This window comes from Erpetoichthys calabaricus, chromosome 7 (assembly GCF_900747795.2).
Source record: "Erpetoichthys calabaricus chromosome 7, fErpCal1.3, whole genome shotgun sequence".
In the NCBI taxonomy this organism is placed as follows: domain Eukaryota; kingdom Metazoa; phylum Chordata; class Cladistia; order Polypteriformes; family Polypteridae; genus Erpetoichthys; species Erpetoichthys calabaricus.
Window position 1 is genome coordinate 40,762,147 of NC_041400.2, and position 24,157 is coordinate 40,786,303.

Consider the following 24,157-nt stretch of genomic DNA (forward strand, 5'->3'; position numbering starts at 1 on the left):
TTCCTGTGCTCTAGAATTCTTACCGTACTTCATAATTGATAGCCAAGTTTTTTTTATCCTAATTTGGCAAGTACTAGACAATGCAGTAGTCGCACATATTGTTTGGAACAAGTACTAAAACTTTTTGTTCCCCAGTTTTCCAAATATTTTGCTTGAAATGACTTATATTATTTGATATCTTAGGGGACATTCCCACTGAATATAATAGAAAAGTCATCCTGCTCAACTATTTAAGTCATTTGTATAAATGTTTTGTTATGATCTTTTAGATTATTTGTTTTTTTTTCTGTGGAAAATGCACACTAGTGCTTAATTTCTTCTACACAGCTCTTTAATTTATTTGGAGATTTGGAATTTATTTTGATAACTTTCACATGAAATCCACAAATGTGTAAAATACTAGTTTATGTTCTTATAACATTGTAGTGTTTGCCTTTTCACAACCTATATACCTCCTGAATCAATCTGCTTTTTAGAATATATTGGTAACCGCCTATGGACACGGTGAGGAAGCTAGCTATTATCTGGTTAATGATTCACAAACATGACTTGAGTACATGGCATCCAAATAAAAGGGGATTATGGCAGATACTAGGTGGAAGGTTTTTCATATTCATGAGGGCTTTCGCAATATTGTTTTGTGTCCACCAGAAATGAAATCACTTATCACCTGATGCAGCAGTCCTACCATCAAAACCGTTTGGTGCAATTCAGTAATTATAAGGAGAAATTCTGATTTCTGATCTGGCTTTCTGCATAATAGGTCAAGCAAGCTTATCTGCTTAGCCTTCTGTTTATTTCTGTCCTTCTCTGGGGGCAGATCACAGAATTGTAGAGTGGTAGTGGGATGTTAGGAGTAGCGCTTTTCCCTGTGGCACAGTGACCACAGAAAGGATTTTTTCAGTTACGTAAAGTTTGTTAACGAGTAACACATTTATTTTATAATCAAGTGGATTAGTGCTGGCAAATGTTATGCCTTTCTCTTTACTTTTGTAGGATATATTGGATTTTGGTGTGTACTAAATATAAAATAATAATAACAACAATAACATTTTCAATCCTGCCTAATCCATTTCAGAGTTTCAGCGGGCTGGAGACTATCCAGATTTAAAAGATTTAGTTGAAGCAGTCCTAGAAAGGTTGTCAGTCCATCCATGGGGATTACCCATACCCACACAAATAATTTCGAGACACCAGTCAACCTGGTATGAGCATTTTTGGTAACATGGGAGGTACCCAGATTATTCAGTGGGAAATTCACACAGACACTGACAATGTGCAAACTTCACTTGGAAAATGACTGGGTGTAGGAATTGAACCAAGGAAGTGTCAAATGGCAGTGCTACCCACTGCTGCATTTTGCCATCGATAATAGTAATAATAATAATTATAATTGGATGAGATCCTTAAAATTTATTGGCTTTCAATTCAATTATTATTCATGTTTTGTCTGTGTAGTTTAATTATACTAGAATAAACATTTTTAATGTTTTATTTATCCTTTGAATTTTAAGGTAGCGCTTTTAAACTCACTTAATCCCACTCTACTTTGAAATGAGGCTGGGGTCTGTACCAGTAGCATCAGGTACAAGGTTGGTGTACTGCCAAGACATAGTGAGTGGCAGGCCACAAGGACCAAAAAGACATAAACTAAGATCAAAGTTAGAAATAGTGCCCTTAAATCATTTGCTATAAAAGCCAAGCACACACAGGATGTTAATAATCCAAAAATATAAAAAGTTTCAAAGAATATGCCCACAATCTTGGACAACAGTTGCTCTGTGCTGCCGGCTATATGTTTTTTTTTACCAATAATGTCACTCTGTGTGACTTCTGGGCAACCTTACGTAGCAACCTGAGTGTGCATCTTAAACCACAGATGCTGAACATAGCAGCTTCCAAAATAAAACAAAAATGGTGTTGTGGTAATTTCAGTACTTAACAAAATTAATTTCTGTACCCCCAGTTATAAATAAAAATAAGCAAAAAAATTCTCATATTCCATAGCCTAAAAAACTGTCCAGAAGTTAATGTAGAAAAAGTTGGAAGAAAAAAATATAACTCTGGTAAAATCATGACAGTATGAGTGGGTGTCGAGTAACTTTTAACCTGTGGATAAAATGTGTCCATGAATCTACTGGTGTGATTGCTAATGATCCAGTACCATTGGCTAATTAAGCAAGACAATGTTAAAACAGGCCACATAACATATTGTTATTGTTATTCACAAATTATGAACGATTTCTTATCTGCTTTCACATATATGCCGTTTTTAACTTTGTTTCCACATATTCTGTTAAGGTTTATTTGCAGTCTTTATTTTTTGTTTCTGTCGTGTTGAAAACGTTTAAAGCCAGTCAAGGGATATAAATCTTCCAAGTAGCCAGGGTGATACACAAATATAAAAATATTTATGCAATAAGAAACGGAGAAAATATTTAATTCAATTATTTCTTTGTAATATTTTATTGTGTAAAGAATTTTCTTAGAAAGTTATATAGTCCATTATAGCAAAAAAAAAGGTGTGCGCGGTGCATAGTTCTTGCAGAGCCACAATTCCAAACAAGGCCATGGAGCTGTAGCAAATGGTCATCAAGCTGTTGTACATTTCCCCCACTCTTTGGTTCTGCTGGGAAGTACAGGATTTAAGACTCAAGTCAAAGAGGGGAGTAAACTGCAGCAGGCATAAGATGAAGCTGTTAACATGCCAGCATATTTGATAAATGTCAGTGTCAAGTATACTACTGGTCGAACGTTTTAGAACACGTCGTTTTTTTTTTTTTGTTTTTATGGAAATGCATTAACTTTAATGTCTTAATGTATCATGAAAGCAAAACTTAAAACAAACAATGGCAAATAAAAAAATAAGTCAATTAATCATTAAGTGCTCAAAATTTTATTCAAGTGTTTTAATTTATCAAAGTAACCACCTTTTGCTGATATAACAGCCAAACACACACGTGGCATTCTTTCTATAAGGGAAATCGAATTTTGGTCAGAATGATCTTCCCAACACTATTCCAGAAGTTCCAACACATATATTGCACTTGTTGATTGCTTTACTTTCACCCTTTTGTCCAGTTCATCCCAAACTAACTCAATGGGCCTTGAGTTTGGAGACTGTGCTCTCCAATCCATGTTTTGAAGTGTGCCTTCATGGTCTTTTCTTTTGATGAAGTTCTGATGTAGCCTGGAGGTGTGTTTTGGGTCATTCTTTTGCTGAGGGATGAACACCTGACCTACTAGATGTAAACCAGATGGTATTGCATGGTGCTGCAAAATGCTGAGTAACCATTTTGATTCAGAATGCCAGTCAATCTCTGCAAATCACCAACTCCTCTTCCTCTAGCAAAAGAACCCCAGACCATCACACCTCCTCCTCCACATTTGACAGTTGGTGTCACACACTGAGGAATTATCTTTTCACCAATTCAGTGGCATTCAAACACCCTGTGTGAAGAACTAAAAATATCAAATTTTGATTCAACGCTCCATAAGACTTTATCCCAGTCTGCGGTAGTCCACAGCTGGTATTTCAAGGCCCTATTTTGTCCTTAAAGGAATGGCTTTCTTACTGCCACTCACCATGTCACACCTGCATCACAAAGTCTGCTCTCTGTAGTAGAAACTGTGATTTGCTTTTCTTGAAGCTTTTGGGCTGTGAGGTATCTATAATGCAAGCTGATTGGGTTGTGACTTAGGGTCTGACAGATCTCTTCCTATCAGAGTTCCTTCTAATTTGACACTTAGATTTTTTTTTGCTAGTCAAGTTAAGTTGGGGAGCATGCACTGGTACAGTTAGTTGCCGCACCCACTACACGACATTTTTTTTCGTAACACAGTTTGTTCCCAACTCTGCTTTAAGACAGACAGAGGGTTTTTAAGTAGTCAACAGAAGTTGGGACACCTGTGCAAATTGTTTGCTTCAACTTGCAAGGCTTAATTAACTAATTGGTGCAGAACATATGTAGATGTAATGTATTTGTTCCCTGAAGAAGGCCCATTTGTAATATTGTGAAATTTCCTTTTTTTCAGTTTTTGTTAAACTAAACTTTAAATTTAAACATTTGGCAGTTTACAGCTCACCTTTTCACCAATTTAGTTCATTCACTGCATTTCAAATGATTAAATTTGAAGAAAAACTGGAAAAACTGAGGTGTTCTGAAACACTCGACAAGTAGTGCATGTATTGGTCCAGATAAATGCGTGGACTTGACTTTACCTGGCACATACAGATTCAAAGTATCTTCTAGATTGTGAGACTACTGAACTTTATTATTGCAGTTTGTAATTATTTACAGCTAATTCAATATTTAAGAGGGTGACAGATCTGTAATGTGGTGTAAATGAAACAGTAATACTTCATCATTCATTTTCTAACCTCTCATCAAATTCAGGACACTGGAATTGGAGATTATTTTGACAGCACTAAACAAAAAACGATAGGCAGCCTTTCCAGGGTTGGTTGTTGATTGCAGAGCATACTAGTCTACACCCTCACATTTACTCTTACACGGTTTATTATAGTTGCCAATTAGCCTGAGATACAAATCTTTTAAATGTGGTAGAAAATACCAATGCAGAGACAGGAAGAATGTACAGTGTCCTTACAGACAGTGTGCAGGTCAGGGTAGCAGCACTTGATAATGTAAAACAAACCTAGCTTTTTTTTTTTTTTTAACTCTGAGAGACATTTTTAATTAGCTAAAAAAATGTTTTTTTATCTTTCTTAATATGAATTTCATTGTTGCTCTCTCCACACTTGTGCAACTATTTGTTAAACCACATGTTTTTTGCTTAACTACTCTTTGAGTAAAGATGTGTCTTACATGTTGCTCCGACACCCACATAAGACACTGCTAGAAACAACCATTATGGCACAAATGGGAAATGTATCATTCTTACCTAAGCTATTAGTCTAGTGCATGAAAACCTTAGACACACAACTCCATCATTTACAGAATCAAAACAAATCTTGAAAAAATGCATTAATTAGATTTCTTTCTTCATGGCTTCACAGAGTTCTGATGTCTCAAAGGCCTTTCAGTACATATTCTTTACTAATGTTCCAGGAAATAGAAATCTTAAAAGCATGGTGTACGGATGTTTAAAAATAGAAAACAGTAAAATGAAATGTGCAAAGAAAAAGGAAAAATGTCAACAACTGTATTATATCATGGTGTATTTATTTATGAATTTTTATTTATAAATATGTTCAGTGTAAGTATGTAATTCATTAATCTTTGTAGTTTTGCATATTTTATTTTTTCAACTTAAAAGCTTCTGCAAAGGTCATTACAGATCAAGTAACATACTGTATAATGAGGGAATGAAGGAAATGTATAGGATAGCAGACAACCATTGTGCAGGAAGGCAGAGAATCATTTAATAGGTAGATTAAATATCTAAAACTGTGCACACTACTGCCATGCTGGATGAGAATATAGTGCTTTCTTTAAAGGGATGTGCTTTTTTATTGTTTTGCTTGATATTTCTTTCTGTACATAAAACATTAGAACATAAAATCAGCCACTGTAGATCTACCCATATATTTACACACCATCCAAAAGCAACAAACACAAAATGCAATGTAGATTAAATTTAAGCTAAAAAAGACAAATAATGCACACATACATTCCTTTAAAAAAGACACAATATTCTGATCCAGAGTGGAAGCAGTGTGCACAGTTTTAGGTATTTAAACTACTAAATGATGCCTCTACCTTCCTGCACAAAGTTGTCTACTATTCTGTACAGCTTATTCTTTCCCTCCGTGTATATAAAATTATACTGTATTTAATATTTTGTGTATTTTTCTTTATAAACTTAAACATGGAGAAGCTAAAACATAATTAGTTTTTTTGAACTGGATTAAGGAATCATAAGTAACAGCTTACTTAGCAAGAGTCATTTGGAATTTTTCAGAAAATTGTAGAAAATATTCACATGTAGCCAACTTTTCATGTAAAAGACTTTTGTAACATATATTCTGTGGTGCTTAAATTTGATATAAATCTCGTACTAATGTTTGAATCTGGTTCAGTATCATTAGTTTCTTAAGCTTTCAAGCTTACATAGATAGCCAATATCTAGACAGAGACCTAAAGTGTTTTGCTTTCTATGTCAGAAAATTTTCTGTGGCTGGTATGTTATCCAAATTCAAATACTTGACATAGCCATTCAAAATATGTGGTAAAACCCCATAACCTGTGGCCTATCACTGTTATGTGACTGGCTGGCCAGAATGACACTAGAGGTGCATTAGTTGTTAGTGAAAAGGTTGATTTTATTTAATCTTTGTACCGGGTACCAAAACACACTGTTACTATTACTTTGAAGTGGTATTAAACGGTACTTTTTTTTCAATAACAAAGTGTATATACTGTAGGTTATTTTAAAAAATGTTAAACAGTTATCTTTTTATGAAGTGCAGTATATAAACTTTATAATAGTGCAACAAGCATATTAAAACCATAACCCACTATAAGTCACCAAGTTAAAAATTTTGATGCATTAAAATATTAAGACAGTGGAAAATTGTGGTATATTTGCATTTAGTTCCACTGCCGTGCATCAAGTACTTTTTGTATTACATTAGGCTAATTAGGCTACTATTTTTATTCCTTACTACCAAAGTTTAACTTTGGAGTTTTTTTCTGAATGGATATACAGTGCATCCAGAAAGTATTCACAGCACATCACTTTTTCCACATTTTGTTATGTTACAGCCTTATTCCAAAATGGATTAAATTCATTTTTTTCCTCAGAATTCTACACACAACACCCCATAATGACAACGTGAAAAATGTTTACTTGAGATTTTTGCAAATTTATTAAAAATAAAAAAATTGAGAAAGCACATGTACGTAAGTATTCACAGCCTTTGCCATGAAGCTCAAAATTGAGCTCAGGTGCATCCTGTTTCCCCTGATCATCCTTGAGATGTTTCTGCAGCTTAATTGGAGTCCACCTGTGGTAAATTCAGATGATTGGACATGATCTGGAAAGGCACACACCTGTCTATATAAGGTCCCACAGCTGACAGTTCATGTCAGAGCAAAAACCAAGCGTGACATGAAAGGAATTGTCTGTAGACCTCCGAGACAGGATTGTCTTGAGGCACAAATCTAGGGAAGGTTACGGAAAAATTTCTGCTGCTTTGAAGGTCCCAATGAGCACAGTGGCCTCTATCATCCGTAAGTGGAAGAAGTTCAAAACCACCAGGACTCTTCCTGGAGCTGGCCAGCCATCTAAACTGAGTGATCAGGGGAGAAGGGCCTTAGTCAGGGAGGTGACCAAGAACCCAATGGTCACTCTGTCAGAGCTCCAGAGGTCCTCTGTGGAGAGAGGAGAACCTTCCAGAAGGACAACCATCTCTGCAGCAATCCACCAATCAGGCCTGTATGGTAGAGTGGCCAGACGGAAGCCACTCCTTAGTAAAAGGCACATGGCAGCCCGCCTGGAGTTTGCCAAAAGGCACCTGAAGGACTCTCAGACCATGAGAAAGAAAATTCTCTGATCTGATGAGACAAAGATTGAACTCTTTGATGTGAATGCCAGGCAACACATTTGGAGGAAACCAGGCATCGCTCATCACCAAGCCAATACCATCCCTACAGTGAAGCATGGTGGTGGCAGCATCATGCTGTGGGGATGTTTTTCAACGGCAGAGACTGGGACACTAGTCAGGATAAAGGGAAAGATGACTGCAGCAATGTACAGAGACATCCTGGATGAAAACCTGCTCCAGAGCACTCTTGACCTCAGACTGGGGCGACGGTTCATCTTTCAGCAGGACGACCCTAAGCACACAGCCAAGATATCAAAGGAGTGGCTTCAGGACAACTCTGTGAATGTCCTTGAGTGGCCCAGCCAGAGGCCAGACTTGAATCCGATTGAACATCTCTGGAGAGATCTTAAAATGGCTGTGCACCGACGCTTCCCATCCAACCTGATGGAGCTAGAGAGGTGCTGCAAAGAGGAATGGGCGAAACTGGCCAAGGATAGGTGTGCCAAGCTTGTGGCATCATATTCAAAAAGACTTGAGGCTGTAATTGCTGCCAAAGGTGCATCGACAATTGAGCAAAGGCTGTGAATACTTATGTACATGTGATTTCTCAGTTTTTTTTATTTTTAATAAATTTGCAAAAACATCAAGTAAACTTTTTTCACGTTGCCATTATGGGGTGTTGTGTGTAGAATTCTGAGGAAGAAAATGAATGTAATCCATTTTGGAATAAGGCTGTAACATAACAAAATGTGGAAAAAGTGATGCGCTGTGAATACTTTCCGGATGCACTGTATAATAAACATGAAAAAGGTACATCACTTGGATTGGCGACAATTAGATAACAGTTTAAAACGAATAAAGGTCCAAACAGTGTACAATTTAAATTCTAGAATTAGAAAAAGATTGTCCCTCAGCATCAACTGGAAATTAAAATTGGGTAATTTCTGATGATAGCCCAAATGATCTATATGCCTTGTTACCCTTTCGCTGCTCCATGTTTTACAAATGAAGTTAGTCAGATTACTGAAAATGTCTAAAACACCGTGATCTTCCTTAGAATATAAATTGCCATGGCATTCCACTCACATTCTGAATGTCTGTAACTCTGTGTTCCTTTTATTTTTTCACATTTAAACATTTATTTTTCAGGTTTTCAGAACAAAAATCGTGTTGCAATCCTGGCAGAACTAGACAAGGAAAAGAGAAGACTAATGCAGAGCCAGTCTATGAATAATCCTGGAGCCAGGTAGTAAAAGCATATTACAAAATCAGTTATTATAGCTGGGTGTTGTGTGTGAATGCAGTAATGTATATAAAAATATATATTGTTAATGCAGTATATAAAGGATTTTAATGAATACACAGATAATAAAATCACCATTTGTTAAACAATGCATAATGAATATTGTATTTCAGTACTTTTCAGTACCAATGAATATTTCTTTGAGAATATGTAGCAGCAGAGAGATGATACTGCGCATTCCAAAAATAACCCATACCTGCATTCCTGATAATGCAACTTAGATTTCGAACTAAAAAAAACATGATTCTTTTGTAAACCACAGAAGCATTTAAGGTTTGCCTTAAAAAGCAAAAAGCATGTCCCTTCTACCCCATCTAGCAAAATCCAACTCTTTGCCTTAAACGTATTTTTTCAATAGGTGCATCTGATAACAATCTGGCTTCAGAAAGCATGCTATGTTAATTAGGATAACTAAACCGTAAGGTAACAGCCTTTTTATATACTCATTAAAGTAACAATTTTTAAATAAAGATTGGCACTTGATTTGATTTTTAACATGAATCAAAGACCCAAGCTGATATGGCATGTAATGTTTGGATTTTCCACCAAATGCACTATGAGCAGTTTGTTTAAATTTGGACGCTGTTGGTCAGTCCTAATGCAGACATGACATCTGAAACATGATGTTCGTTTAGGATGATGGAGAATTCATTTTCTGTGCACTTTCCAAGTGCCTTTCTCACTGGCAAATCTTACATACAAGACTGAAGTAGAACTGAAGAGCAACAACAATTTTTGTGATTTAAGAAATCACATCCTGAAGAACAAATAAAATGAGAGTAGATCTATGTTAATGGAACAAAGGACAAAAGCTAACAAATAAAACCCAGAAGATTCCTAATCACTGTTATAATCATTTACCTATAACACTTGATGATTGAGAAGGAGTTTCCAAAACTTAGACGAGGAATGATACATGTTGCCGGACTTAAATGGTTGCCTGTGGAGCTAATGAATTATAATATTGTCTTTTTTATTCTTTAGTAATTTCAAGTACCCTTTAATTATGAGTAGATGGGCACATGTCCAACAATTTATTTATTCAATTTTTATGCCTGGTAACTCTAAAGGATTTCTCATGGACTTCAAAGAAATGTCTACATTTCCTGTTCCATTTCATTATTATAGATTATATTTAGAAACATAATCATAAATGGTAAGCAAAACATGACGTTTTGTAACCCCGTTCTGTAGGTATCTGTTATAAGCAGCATTAACAGTCTGTACGTATGTTGTTGTTTATGTGATATTTATTTGTTATTTCATTGTCTCGGGCAGAATTTTGTTTTGTGTTTTTGTTTTGACCTCCACCTTTTGTGATTCATTTTCCTAAATCTTCTTAGTGACTACCTGTTTTGGGTCAATTTCTGGTTAGCTTCTTGGTACTTGCTCAGTTTTGTTTTTCACTGATGAATTATAAATTAGATCTTTAGTTTTGTTTACAAAACTTAAGGATCCAAATGCACTTAATATACAATGCTCTGCACAAGTACAAAGGCGAGTTCCACTTTTTTTGTGTACAGTGTAAAGTTAAATTCTTATTTGTAGATTTGACTAACCTACAGCATGTCACAGATGGTATTTTTGCTGTATACTCAAACAATTTAGATTAGAAGTGAAAATATGATTATGATAAATAATAAGAAACTTAGAGACTCCGTGCGTCTGACAAAAAGAAGAAATTTGTGAAAATTATACACTGAGAACGAATTGCTTGTGTAAGAATCCTTTCAAAAATGTTATTAAAACCTTTTTAAATGGAATTCAATTTTTTCAGCATTCCACTGTCAAGACCAGCTCTTAACAAAGATTTCCGGGATCATGCAGAGCAGCAGCACATAGCAGCACAACAGAAAGCAGCCTTGCAGGTCAGTTTTTTAATTTACTTTTAGGACTAATTTTGTGATGCTTGCCTGATAATATTGCTGTTAGACCAGCTACTCTGATTGTTTGCATCCTCTCAAGACATTATTTTTAGTAATGTGCATACTATTAACAGATAGGGTTATCACTTGGTCTATAGCAGGGGTCTCCAACCTTTTTTCCCCTGAGAGCTACTTTTACAAAATTAAAATGACCGAGAGCTACTCATGTTTTCTAACGTTTATTCTCATAGCTTATTTCAACCCAAACAAACTGAATAAGCTTGTTTTGCCTGAACATTTACAAAATGTTGCTGTCCACAACTCACATTTTGCATTAAAGCTCACAAAAAATATTTAGTTCACCTGCAAGTGCATTTTGTATGTCTGTGTGCATTTTCTAGTGTATCTCACACTATTTAATTAAAACATGAATGCTGTCAAAACAAAACCATGCAATTACAAATATACAAATATTACTTATTCATTTGCCATTTTGTTACATGTTAATGTTTCACTTCACCAGAGTATTCACATGTCCAGTTGCATGTATGATGTTTTTTTTAGTTAGTCAGATGACTGGCACTGTATAGTGGAGTGTATCCACTTAGGTTCACTCTTATGGAGTCATTTAAATGTTCATATGTCAGTCTTTTTCTGAACTTTGGTTTCATGACATTCATGTCAGAAAATACAGACTCACAGAGGTATGTAGACCTAAACAAAGCAGACATTTTCAGAGCTGCTTGGTGAAGATTCTTATAGTTATCTGGCTCTACTAAGCTCCAGAAATGCTGAGAATGCTGTTGAGACTTAACTGCACATTATTTTGACGGTTTACTAATATATAATATATAAAATCCAATGTCTGTATGTCTGGCCGCTTTTCACGAGAGAACTACTTAACGAATTTAGATCAGGTTTTTTTCTATAATTTGCTTGAACATTCCGGTTGATTTTGCAACTTCTCTCATTTCGCTATGTATCGTAGTTCGCTTGCAGTGCCGATTTATTTGCGTGAATCCGAGAGACACGCAAAGGGCCGAAAGGAGGGGACTTCCTCGCTCACTCACCAGCTTCGGGATGTGTTCCTTAACTCTGCTTAGCTAGTGAACGAGAGAACAATTGAATTCAACTTTGTTTGGTATTTAAAATAAAGTGTTACTTAGGTCTTGATGAGTTTGAGTCCGGATATTCTCTTAAGTGTATTCCACATTGAAAACATAGATTGCAATTCAGATTGTAGATCGTGATTTTGTGTTAAAAGGTTTGTGATATGATTTTTTTGGAAAGATCGCCTACCTATAATTTGACTAATCAAGTTTTCAAATTTATGTAGGATTCATAACCCTTTGGCGAGCTATTTGGAAAGGGGTTGCAAGCGACTTGTTAGAGACCCCTGGTCTATAGCATAGCTAGAAATAATGGCTTGTCTTTGGATCATAATCTGATGGATACTTTATTAGATTTAGCAATTTTTTTTTTACCCTGATCAATTTGCAGAATACCGTATATCTTCAGTGATTGCTTTAGTAACTAAGGATGGTCATATGTAGATGAGTAATAGGACACCTAATGCAACACTCATTTTGGAGCAGAACCATAACTAAACTGTAAGTATAGGTAGTATATGTGCATTCTCATAAAAAATGCTGAAACTTTTAAAAAGCAATACACAAATATACATTTTTTTAAATTTTTACTCCACATAGCCCAGTGAATAGATGTTAAGTGATGGCACATCTTTCTGTTGGATCCAGGTTTAAAATGTGCACTGTTAAGGGTGGCTTTTTTATGTTATCATTATTCACAAAGATTAAGATCCAATGATTACATATTATAGTGAAAAGTATACTATGCTACACAACAGTGAACTTTGTGCAAGATGGCATATAGACCGTGGTAGTGGATTTAAATCTCTGCCTCAGTGGTGCATCATAATCCATTTTAGAGCACAAGTGACACTTTGGATTTTCCAGCAAATACTTAATCTGTGGCTGTGCCTTGTTTTTTAAGTTTATCTCTTTGCAAGGTGCCTGATTTAAATTAAAAAGAGAACACATCCACATCTCACAGTGCTTCCATTTACTCAGGTAACTGAAACTGTCTTTGCTGCAGCCCTTATATTATCACGGCATCCTAGACATGTGTGGTGTGATAAAGCAGTACCAAATTGGCTCCAGCAAACCCCGTGACCCTGTAGATAGGATATAGCAGGTTGGATGATGGATGGATGGATGGGTGGCTAAGAAAGTGTTTGCATGTGAGCTAGATCAATAAATTGTACTTTTTTCCACTTTTGATGGGAAAAATTATCCACAAAGACTTTTGGTTTGGGGATGAGGGTATTTGCATATGGGTTCCTTGGCCCTGGCCAGGAAACATTTTCATCAGTTTTTATACAGTTCACATGCTCTAAGTAAATACATAGGTAATGGTCCCTCCGTGATATTTACAAGTACACTGCTAAGGAACATATTCCACTTACTTAAAGTTAAAATCCTTTCATATTCTTTTCACAAATATAATCATCCTGTTTCCTGGTAATCTGTGTTTTCTTGGTGGTAATGGTTAAGGGATTTAGAACACAGTTTGCCCATTCTAAGCATCCCAAAAATATTTGTTGTTTCTATTTTTTTTTTCTTTCTTTCTTTACTGCATACTTTGATTAAACTTCAAATAACACACACAAATATTTCAATGCCAATTCTCAGAAAATGCCTATTAATAATTAAAGCAATTGGGATTTAACATGTATGATTCCCTAGATACAGAGGAATTGCCTTCTTTATTTCATTGCTCAGCATTAAAATATTATCTAGAATGATATTCGATTTTTTAAATTTTCTTACAAAGCAAAATAATTAAATGGAAACTGTCTTCTTAAAGGTGATATTTTAAAATTTGAATTAAAAACACGGAACTTGTAGATTTTAACTTTTTATTAATTTAGTATGTATGGTAAAATAACAAACATTAATCGTAAGAAGAGTGGAGGGTCCTAGCCAGGACAATCCCCATTTATAAGGAAAAATAATTAAAATTTTAATGCTAAATGTTGACAGAATGAAAGGATAACTCCTTGTTCTTTTTCAGTTTTCTATGAGTATTTCCCAAAGACCGTGCTGGTTGATCATCAGCATTTTAAAGGCTGGGGCACCTTTATAAGCTTGGATGGAGTGAACTGGGCATCATTCAAACCTAGATGTTATTTCCTTTTGTGTGAGGATAGGAACAGACATGTTACTACAGTCATCGTGCTACCTTGTTTATCTTCTCCCTTGTGTCCCTTCAAAACAGTCCCCATAAAGCATTCCCTAGACTCACATGTGGCACAATTTCTTTGTAGTGTAAAATGATTATTATAAATTATTGGGGTATTTGGAAGGACATGTAATATAAAATCTATCAAGGGCATTTATAAAAATGTGTTACCACAACATTGCTAGGATCCATGTTATCTTGGTTATTGTCAGTTTATATTAATTCTGTCCATTTTATTCATTTGATCCATTTTGTAGCATCAGAGCATAGATTTCTCAATTTAGCAGTACGTTATACCCTCTGCTAATGTTTATCTTATAGTGGAAAAAATACTATTTAGTTGCTAATAGGATTAATAAAGTATCTATCTATCTATCTATCTATCTATCTATCTATCTATCTATCTATCTATCTATCTATCTATCTATCTATCTATCTAATACTGTATATACAAGATGTGATAAAATATTGCCCAGATTCCCCCTACCCCGCCCCCAATGCTCAACTAGCCATTGTTGTTCATGTGTTATTTTTATTATTGTTTTTTTGAGAGCCCTTTACAACAACAGCTGCCATTTCAAGTGTGTGCTTTACATATGACCATTTAATGCTGTAATCAATGCTACATGTTAAGGTAGTGAAATGAATTTACTTTTTTTAGTGTTTCTGGAACAGATTGGTAATTATGTTAAATAATACATTTAATCCACAAAAACAAAACATGTTATATGACAATACTATACATTGTATTATTAGGTAAGAACATATTGATCTCATCATTATCGTTGTCCATTGATGGTCATTTTCTCTTATCAAATTTGTGGACATTGGAAAATAAGTTTTCAGACTTGTTTATGAAATTGAATCAGACAGGTTTATCTCATATTGTATTGGCATATACATACGCCATATGAAAAATAAATGTTCAAATTCAGAATACTGAACTGTGAAATAAACAATATAGTAAAATAGTAATATGAACTGCAAATACAAAACAAAAACTGAATTATGTGAGCTAACATGATTAAACAAGCCAGCACTCCAGACCACCTGAACTTTAACCTTTTGGGGCTATTCTCAAACAAACTCTTACAGTATGTATCTTTTTAAGTGAGTACTATCACTTGATTTAAACTCTGTCCTTACTGCCTTGAAGCTTGTATCTTTTAGATCATTTTTTAGAATCCAAAAAAACCGATCGAGAGAGACCAACAATTATTGATTATTCTTATAATCGCTGTTAATTCCATGTGAAGTAAGACCTTAAATTTTGGGATGCATGATGTGCACAGACGGGTAAACAGAGAAAGGAACAACAAAAGAAAGGTGAAGACACTCAGATAAGATGTATGAATTGCCAAAGAAGTTGGGAAGAGCTCTGCTGACTGTAGACAATCCAATGCAACTCTGCACCTAGACTAGAAAAGATTCCCCTTCCATTATCTGTATTTTCCAAATAAGTATTTTTAGTTAGATTCTTTTTCAAATATATTTCCTAACCTATTAAGATTCTTTTAAAATATATTTCCTAATTTTGCTGCCATCATTTTTACTATGTTTTTATTAGTTTTGCTTTATAATAATATTGACTTTATAGTATTTTCTTGGGTTAGGGTACATTGTTAAAAGCTCTTGGTGTTGGAGATTGACACATTCTCACAGAGGTTAGCAGTGGAGTGGGGGGCACACCTCCAATAACAAGTAGTACGGCGAGTGGGCACCTCCTTTGGTAATTGGCAGCTGAACTGTTTGGTCTGCTTGTGCTGAGCTAGTTAGTCTCTTTGCTTAAAACAGCAGTTCCCATGCAAATAAGGCTGTGTACATGAGGCTCTATAAATCAGCTATATTAAAGCAAATTCCCACAACAATAAACATAACTCTTGTGCATTTTCCTCTACAGGAGGTTATTACTGACAATTGATTGAGATGTCAAATTGATGCATAACAACATCTACTTCTATAGCATATTCTCATTACATTTCTTCCCAAAGCTTTCCTCCCTGCAAGTTTTACTAAACAGATTATCCAGTGTGCGCAAAGTTCCTGTTACTTTACATGCTTATTTTTCCCTGCACCCTTTCACAACACTCTGCATTTAAAGAGATAAAAATACTGAAAGCTTTGTTTGAGGCACATGCTTTATTGAATGCTATGAATGCCATGTAGTCCAAGATTTTCTGTATATACATCTAATTTTAAATGGTCACTTTTTTAAAGCAGGCATTACATTAGGTGACAGGCATGTTAATCTGTGACATTAGGAAATATTTGTGCCATTCTGTATTTCTTACAGGGTAAGACCTTGATTACTTTTTTAAAATAGTTTTCATGTATTTGTAACCTATTCCTAATTTTTGATAAGCAAAAGATGAGAAAGCTTGTTAATTCAGGCTCCACTGTTTCTATTTGCTACAAAAATGCATAATACATTTTTTATGTTCTTTTCCACTGAGTAACATAGTCCTTTCATCCTTTTAGTTTTCAGTTTGAACAATCTCCATTCTTGTAAGAGGCATTAGCCAGTAGGTAATTATTCAAAATGAGTCTTGCTAAAGTGTGTTTGAAGTTCTTCAACAGCATGCCCCTTTTTGAACAGCCATGTGGTTTGTGTGCCACGCATGGTACAACATGAGCATAGATCTGATGCGTTTCTTTTGTGCCTGTACATTATTTGAAAAGAAAATGTAAGTTGGTGCAGTAACCACAGATTGAAAATGCATTTCATTATTGCCTAATTTCCTGAAAAAGTGTTCTGCCAAATTTTCAAGCATGTTCAAATGGTTTTGTTATAAATACAATATCCTCTTAACATCGATTCATTGGACACAAAGTATTGAAAGTAACCACAGAAATCCAACAATCTTTTTTGAGAGACATTTCTTAATCATTTAAGTGTTTTGACATTTTTTTCATTCTCTTCTCTTCTACAATGGTTTGTAAAACATAGTATCTTGTACCTCAGTCCCAGATCTGGATAAATACCTTTGAAACCAGTCATTTCCTGATAACACTGCAAATGAATTATTTAAGCTTCTCAAGATTGGCAATAGGCATTTTAAGGAATGTTGAAAAACAATATTGCATCAGACTTTGTAGTACACAAGTGAGACTATAGCTAGTTAAATGGCAAACATTTTATGTATGATTCACTATATACAGTAGACTCCCACAACGAATGAAATGTCCTCTAAAAACTGCAAACATAGTTTAGCCTATAACTATTAATATGTATATTATGCATATACATCAGTTGCTTCAGATATAACATTATTTGTTTCAAATACAATGTATGCTACTGTTATTTTGTGGGTGACTTAGGCTCTGCGCTGGAAGATGGAGGCAGACAGAGCAACTTGTTTCAGTTCAGTACAGCCAGGGTTGGAACAGAGCATTGTTTATAACAATGCCATTAAGCCTGCTTTACATCTAGACATGGGAAGATGCACGTGGCAAGTAAGACGGGGCAATTTTATGAAGAATCAAGGGGTAACATGAAAATTTCAGGACCGTAGCAAATCTGTGCACACATGTTATAAACAAAATGAAAGAACTCTCATACGTTGAAAGAGCTGTCAATCCCTTTACAATTGGAATTGGTATAGTATACTGCATTTAGGAAAATTAATCTGTTCTTATTTAAGTATGCCACATTTTTTTTTTGGTTTGTTATTGGCATAGCGGATTCAGTAATATTTTAGTTTATGTACTGCAAAAATGCATCTGTTACTAATTTACTATTATGTAACAAGACCATAACACTTACAGAACATCAGTAAAGTGTTTAATCATCTCTGCAATGAGACCTACTAACAGAACTTCACTATGGAGTAGGTGAAGGTGGCTTAAGTAAGATGCATTTCTCTTGATATTACATATTTAGTGTATCCTTTACCCTTAGTAATTTTTCCATCATTCAATATGCCACAGTAAACACAGATGAAAAACCTATCTACTGATGTTTTATTAGTGTTTAATAAGCCTTCGTTGATGTCTTATTACAGAAGAGTAAATGAGTAATAGATGCATTTTTTCAGTACCTAAACTAAAGTGTTACCGTGGTTTCTTCCTAATTAGTGATGTCTACATGTAAAAACTGGCTGTGGTCTGAGTGGAGAGGTTTGAAACTTTGAATTCTATTTCAAAATTAAAGGGGTTTGTAAATAAATTCAAATATAAATTAACTACAGATCCCCAGAATAACCTTGCATGATCACATTTTAAAAAACATAAGGAGATCTGACTGATATGAGAATGCCATGTGTTTAACGGAGATTGTTTTGCACAATGGTGTTTTGATTCACTGATGAAAAATAATTGTCTTACAATTTTCCACTAATATATACTCTTATTTTGTATAAGAAGATTATAGTTTTTTACTGAATTACTTCCAACTATCTTACAGCTTTGCAACTTTTTGTATTTTATGTCAGTCCCTGGTTACATTTTTCTGCCAACTAACATTTGAGTCCAGTAATCGTTTGGTACTTGTAAAAAGTCATAAGACAGAGCTAATGTAAAATATGAATACCTAGGGAGTGGTATCAATAAGTACCATCCCTAGTTTTTGAATTTAGAGTTGTAAGCAGACACCGTTGACTTGATGACTATTCACATAATTCAGACATTTCTCTTTTGAGCATTACACACACATTTTTGCTTGGGTGATCATCTGGCAGCTTTTTGGCCAATGTTGCTTCATACAGCAAGACAATCCCTATGGAAATGTTTTTCTCTTCTACATAAGCAGGCCTGTAATCAGTTATGTGGTACAGTAATTTGTTACATGATCAATAAAGATGAACGAGACACTTTAAGACACTTTTGTTTGACTGAAGAAGTGAAGTGTTTTGAATCATTTACAACTTGTTCTTTTATCTATACTTTCCTCTTTATGTCCCTTAGAAAAATACCATGTACCAATCCAACCTGTCATTTCAGAACTTCTTCCATCTTATCTCTGTACTTCTTAATATATTCTATATATATAACACGGTACAACACCCTAGTACTACATACAGTATATTTATGCAAAAATTTATCTTTTTTTTAACCTGTTTCATACTGACTTTTTCATTTATATGTAATATATTTGACTGAATGAATGACCAGTTTTGGAATAATTAGTTTAATCTTAAACTTGACAGTTGTTCTGCTTCTTTCCAGCATGCACATGCCCATTCTTCTGGCTTCTTCATAACACAGGATTCCTCATTTGGAAATCTTATTCTTCCAGTCTTGCCGAGACTTGACCCAGAGTAAGATGAATGATTATAAAAGTAAGAAAAGCAACGGTGCATTTCCACTAGTGGAAATAATAAATTTCAAAAAGTGATGCGCTAACATTTGAGAGAAAAATGGATCTCCAGCTTTCTTTGGAGGGATTTCTGGACATTTGCCATGTTTTGTTATTTATAATTAAATGCAAAGCCTCTTATTAAAAATAAAATCTTACAAACAAGGTAGTATGCAATATTAGTATTCAAAGTTTGATGCTGTGTGTGTTTTTCATATTTAGTTCAGTAAAGAAGTTAATAAGAGTGGTTTTAAATTATTGATAATTACCAAAGTATTTTCTACTGAATTAGAAAAAATGTAAATTTGTGTGACCCTGCTCTAGATAAAGCGGCTTTAGAAGATAGATGGATGGAGTTTCCTGAATATTTCCTTTTGTATTTTTGAAGATGACTGTCACCTTAGAGAAATATTCTGTATGTAAAGGTTTTTCTCTGGTTTATTTAGAAATGCTTTTGCCTTTTATAAAGGAAATATAAAGGCTTTTCTCTAATAACTCACTGTAAAGTCTCAGTGGTCTTGCTTATAATGTCATGAAAACTGCAGTTAATTTAAAGTTAAGAAGCTAAAAGACTAGGATCTGGCAGTAGTATGATATTGCAGATATTTTAACTAAATTAAAAATGTAAATGGGAATAAAAAAATGAAATGTTTACATTATTCCAAGAGTAAGGTGACTTCCTTTTCTGCTTACATTTTATATTGTTTGTAATTGTAAGTTTGCAACAAAAATTTACTCTGATCACATTAGTGGAAAAATAATGAGTACTGTATAGTGAATATGTTGATATACTGTAACTCTTGAAAGAACAAACACAAAGCTGGTAAGTGGCATAATAATTTGAGTCCAATTTTGTGGAAGAATGGAATAAAATATTTGGCATTTGCTGTTATTTATGCTATGTACAGTTTCTTTTTATATAAGTATTGACGTAACTCCTTTTAATAAAATGTCTGATGCAGTTAAACATGACTTTCTCATGTAGACCGATTTTTTTTTTCTCCCTGTGAATTTTGTGATTTATTGTGTGCTTTGTCATAACACTAAATGAACCACTTGCCTATTTTCAAACATGCTTCTGATGTGTCATTTTGGATTTAATCAGACCACACAGAGTATTTCCTTCATCTTCTTTATTCTCTCTTCCTGGGAAGTCTCATAGTGGTTACAAGCTAAGAATGTCTTCAGTTACCAATGCGCTTAAAGAGATTTCTGTTTATTCAGTTTCCTCTAGCATCTCAGTGATGTGCAATGCTGGGTTCATTGGCAGCTGTAAATCTCAAGAGGGAGTGTATGCAGTGATGGCATGGGATACATCCAGGGGTGGATACTGCTGCTTGATGCTGCCCTGATGGGCACCAGTTCTGCACATTACTGTATTCGGCTATTTGGATTTTAAAGTAAAGAAGTGAATATTTGTATGTGAAACTATGAAACTATAAATAGAAATATGCAATATAAAAATTGGTAGAACTGATTTTTTTTGGTGTATTACCAGGCCTTTAATATAAATGTTAAAGTACAAGCTTTTGTCAGGTTGGTGAGCATAGTTCATTTTAATATAATTAATTAATTTCTTGCACATCAAGTAATCTCTTGTATTTTTTTTTCTCATGGATTCTTTGTTGTATTAACTTTTGTATATCAAAACTCTGTGGTAAACAGCAGTATCTAAGTGCCCCCTTTCTCTTGAAATTTTATCTTGCTTGAGTACTCTGCAATCAGGGAAATAACTAATGCAATGTTTTAAAATTTTAAAACATTCTTTATGCACAAACCTCAAAAGCTTCTGAGATTTTCAGCTTCATTTATTAAACACAATTGATATTAGGCTTCATTCTGAAGGATGCATGTAATTCCAGAATAGCAGAGCAAAGTATTTTGAGGGTATCATGACTTCAGTGAATGAGTCATCACATTAAAAAAAAAACATAAAAACATTCTCAAGCCTGCTTTAATCCAAAGCAGGGTGTTGGGGTCAAGAAACCATCTTAAAGTCCTGGGCAGAAAATACAGAAACTAAATGTAAGCTTTTTTTAAAACAAAATATAAAGATATAACTTTTTTAGTAAACCTGTACATGACAAAATCATTTGCTTCAATTACAAACATTACCAGACAGGTAGCAAAGGTGCAGGGTAGTCTTTATTGAAAACTTGCCATAATTTATCTTTGTAAATATTGAAGTCATATGGTTAAATACTTTGAGCTACATCCTTTGTATGAAAATGTGTTATATTCCAGGAAAACTCTGCTTCAAAAACGTTCTTAATATCTGAGCAATCAGAAATCTTTAATGTATAATGGGCTCCCTATTAGGATATTGACTGATAATGAAAACCTGATCCAAGCCTGTGTGACTATATGCAGCAAGATTCCTGTTAAAACCTGGGACTCGTTTGTATTTCACAAATCTGTTACAGCCAATTCATGGCTATTTATGGAAGCCATTACAGATCTAGGTAAAAGGTTTCTTCTGAACCATTACGTGGATTGTTCTTTAAGAAACCAAAAATGGTTCCCCTATCTTATTTCTCTGACAAATCACTTTGACACCTTTATTTTTATCAATATATATCATTTAAGCCGTTTATTAATCTTCTTATATAATACGCTACCGTGGCTGTTCATTTGTCTGTCCAGGATTTTAAATCACCTGTAGCCTGCAAACCGTTTGACCTATTGACCTGAAATTTGGCACACATATGCTACGTGACGTCTACTATCCGCTTTCAGGGTGATGACTGACCTCCAAGGTTATTCCTCTTTTTTTTTATTTTTATTTTATTTTACTGTAGAATCAACTCTCGGCAGTGGCCGTGCAGCGCATGTTTATGGGCACCGTTGTCATCCCTACCACGTTCACCGTCACTTCCCCTACCTCTTCATATCTTAAGTCTTCAATCTGCCTCAAGAATGATTTAAGTGCCAGCTTAAGTGAAAATGAAGGAAAACGTACAAAGTAATTGCAACACAAACACTGACTTAAATCAGTTTTAATACGAAAAGATGCCGACAAAAGAAAAGAAGAAGCGGGTCAGTAGGGTAGAGAAAAGAAGAGCTGCTCAGGAAGCAGCAAGTGCATCAACCTCTGAGCAAACGAATGCTAAATGTACAGAGAAAGAGGAGGAAAACTAGGAATGTTCAAGTCAAGTGTATTCACTGCACGTTATTGTGCAGTGCGCCGTTACTGGTATCTTGTAAAAAGATTTGTGAAATGAAAGCCTAAAGCAACTGATGACCTTCAGGACTAAAGTTTGACAATCTTAATGTCAGGAATTCCATTTATTTGTTTTCATTAGTTGATATGTCAAAGTGTAGATTCTTGGAATTCTGAGTTCCTGTAAAAGTCATGCCTGCAATGGTTTGACTGAGTTATTAGTAGCCTGTAGCTGGGTTACAATGGTGACAGGCCAACAAAGTGAATTGGACCACTAAAACAGGGCATTATACAGTGACACGTGAGCAGAGGTGCTCCTCCACAAAAAGCTTTTAAATTTAGTTAACATATACAAATGGATTTGGCAAGAATTTTTTTTAATCATTTGTCTTCCATTATAGTTTATGCATGTTATGTAGTCTGATGTCCTGTTCTTCTCTGTCCTGCATCAGTTCCATTGTTCACTTTGAAACTATTGATTAGGGGGATGGAAACATCATTGAATTCTAAAATTAAGACTTAAATGTTTTAAAAAAGTATCTTACAAAATGTATAGGAGATCTTACACTGTGTAGTTTTAATGATTCATGACTGGAATGTGAAGATAGCTAAAACAGCAGAATATCTGTAGTGATGCATTTAACATTTTTGGGTTAAGCATCTTGCAAGTATTTCAGTGTAAATGTAATTGTAAAAGTGCATATGCATAGTTCTTCATTAATGAAAATGTATATTTTGTACTGATGTCTGTGTTAGAACGTATTGGTCTCGTGTTTATTAATAAAAATGTAACATTACTTTGAAGAATAAATGGAAAACCATTCATGGTGAAAATACTGAAAAGAACCTGTATATGAACCTCATTAAACAGATGCAATGTAATATACTGGGGATACTAAACAACACATTAAGATAAAGCCCTGTACTGCATTAAGTAGGGTTCAGAATTTAATGCTGTTTAAAAGTAAGCTAATGTGCAATGTTGGCTGAATTACCCACTTTTTTTGTTGTTTTCATTTAAAAATTTAATTGTCATTAAGAGAAAGAGATTGCTGCTAAACTTTTAATATCAATATTGGATGCCAGTGACACAGCTTGTGTTAAACACAGATTTTTGATCCAGCCTCTGTAGTCCTCCATCACCACCAGTTTCCTTTCAAAATCAAAAGAAGCAACACTGGTTTGCTTAGTGACTGTGTGTTGATCTGCTGTAAGTGAATTCCAAGGTTTCTTTCTGTCTTTAGCCTGTTGCTTATAAACTCGAAGCTAATTAAAGCAGATTCAGCAGACCATTGAACATTAACCCACATTTTTGTCTAAAGGTCTAGTAAGACTTTAATGTAAAATAATTGAGTGGATATGAAAAAACTCATCACCATAGTTTGTGCCAATTGCTAAAAATCGAAAATGACAAAAAATGTTTTTTTTTCCCCCTATTTCCAACTGAAACTGTAAAACTAAATCTAAACATTACAAAAGTGTGAACTGTTCATTCTGGAAAAAGGTGGTGTTTAACTATTAAATCTGACATTTCAGGTGTAATTAGGCCTGTTCTGCCTCGCAGAATAGCTGCTTCTTGTTCAAAGGAATGTTAACATAAACTTATGAATATTCATGTAAATAGTTGTAAGGAAGCGGAAATAGAATTACAGGAAGTCCGTAGTTAGACATAAACTTTCACAAATGGTCGGCGTTTGTTAGTGCTATTGAAGCAAAGCCTGTATTATTTTAAGTTAATTGAATAAATATATCCATCCATCCATTT

The 24,157-nt window shown here is 34.5% G+C and overlaps 1 protein-coding gene across 2 annotated transcripts in view; it reads left to right on the forward strand.

Moving 5' to 3' along the window:
• Window positions 1–20,188, forward strand: part of inip (ints3 and nabp interacting protein) — a 44,774-nt gene extending 24,586 nt beyond the window's left edge. For both annotated transcript variants that reach the window (XM_028804803.2, XM_051929539.1), the window contains exons 3-5: window positions 8,660–8,756; window positions 10,591–10,681; window positions 19,103–20,188. In XM_028804803.2, coding sequence (XP_028660636.1) covers window positions 8,660–8,756; window positions 10,591–10,681; window positions 19,103–19,198 — 284 coding nt within the window. In that variant the 3' untranslated portion in view covers window positions 19,199–20,188. The remainder of the gene's footprint in view (window positions 1–8,659; window positions 8,757–10,590; window positions 10,682–19,102) is intronic.
• The last annotated feature ends 3,969 nt before the right edge of the window (window positions 20,189–24,157 follow it).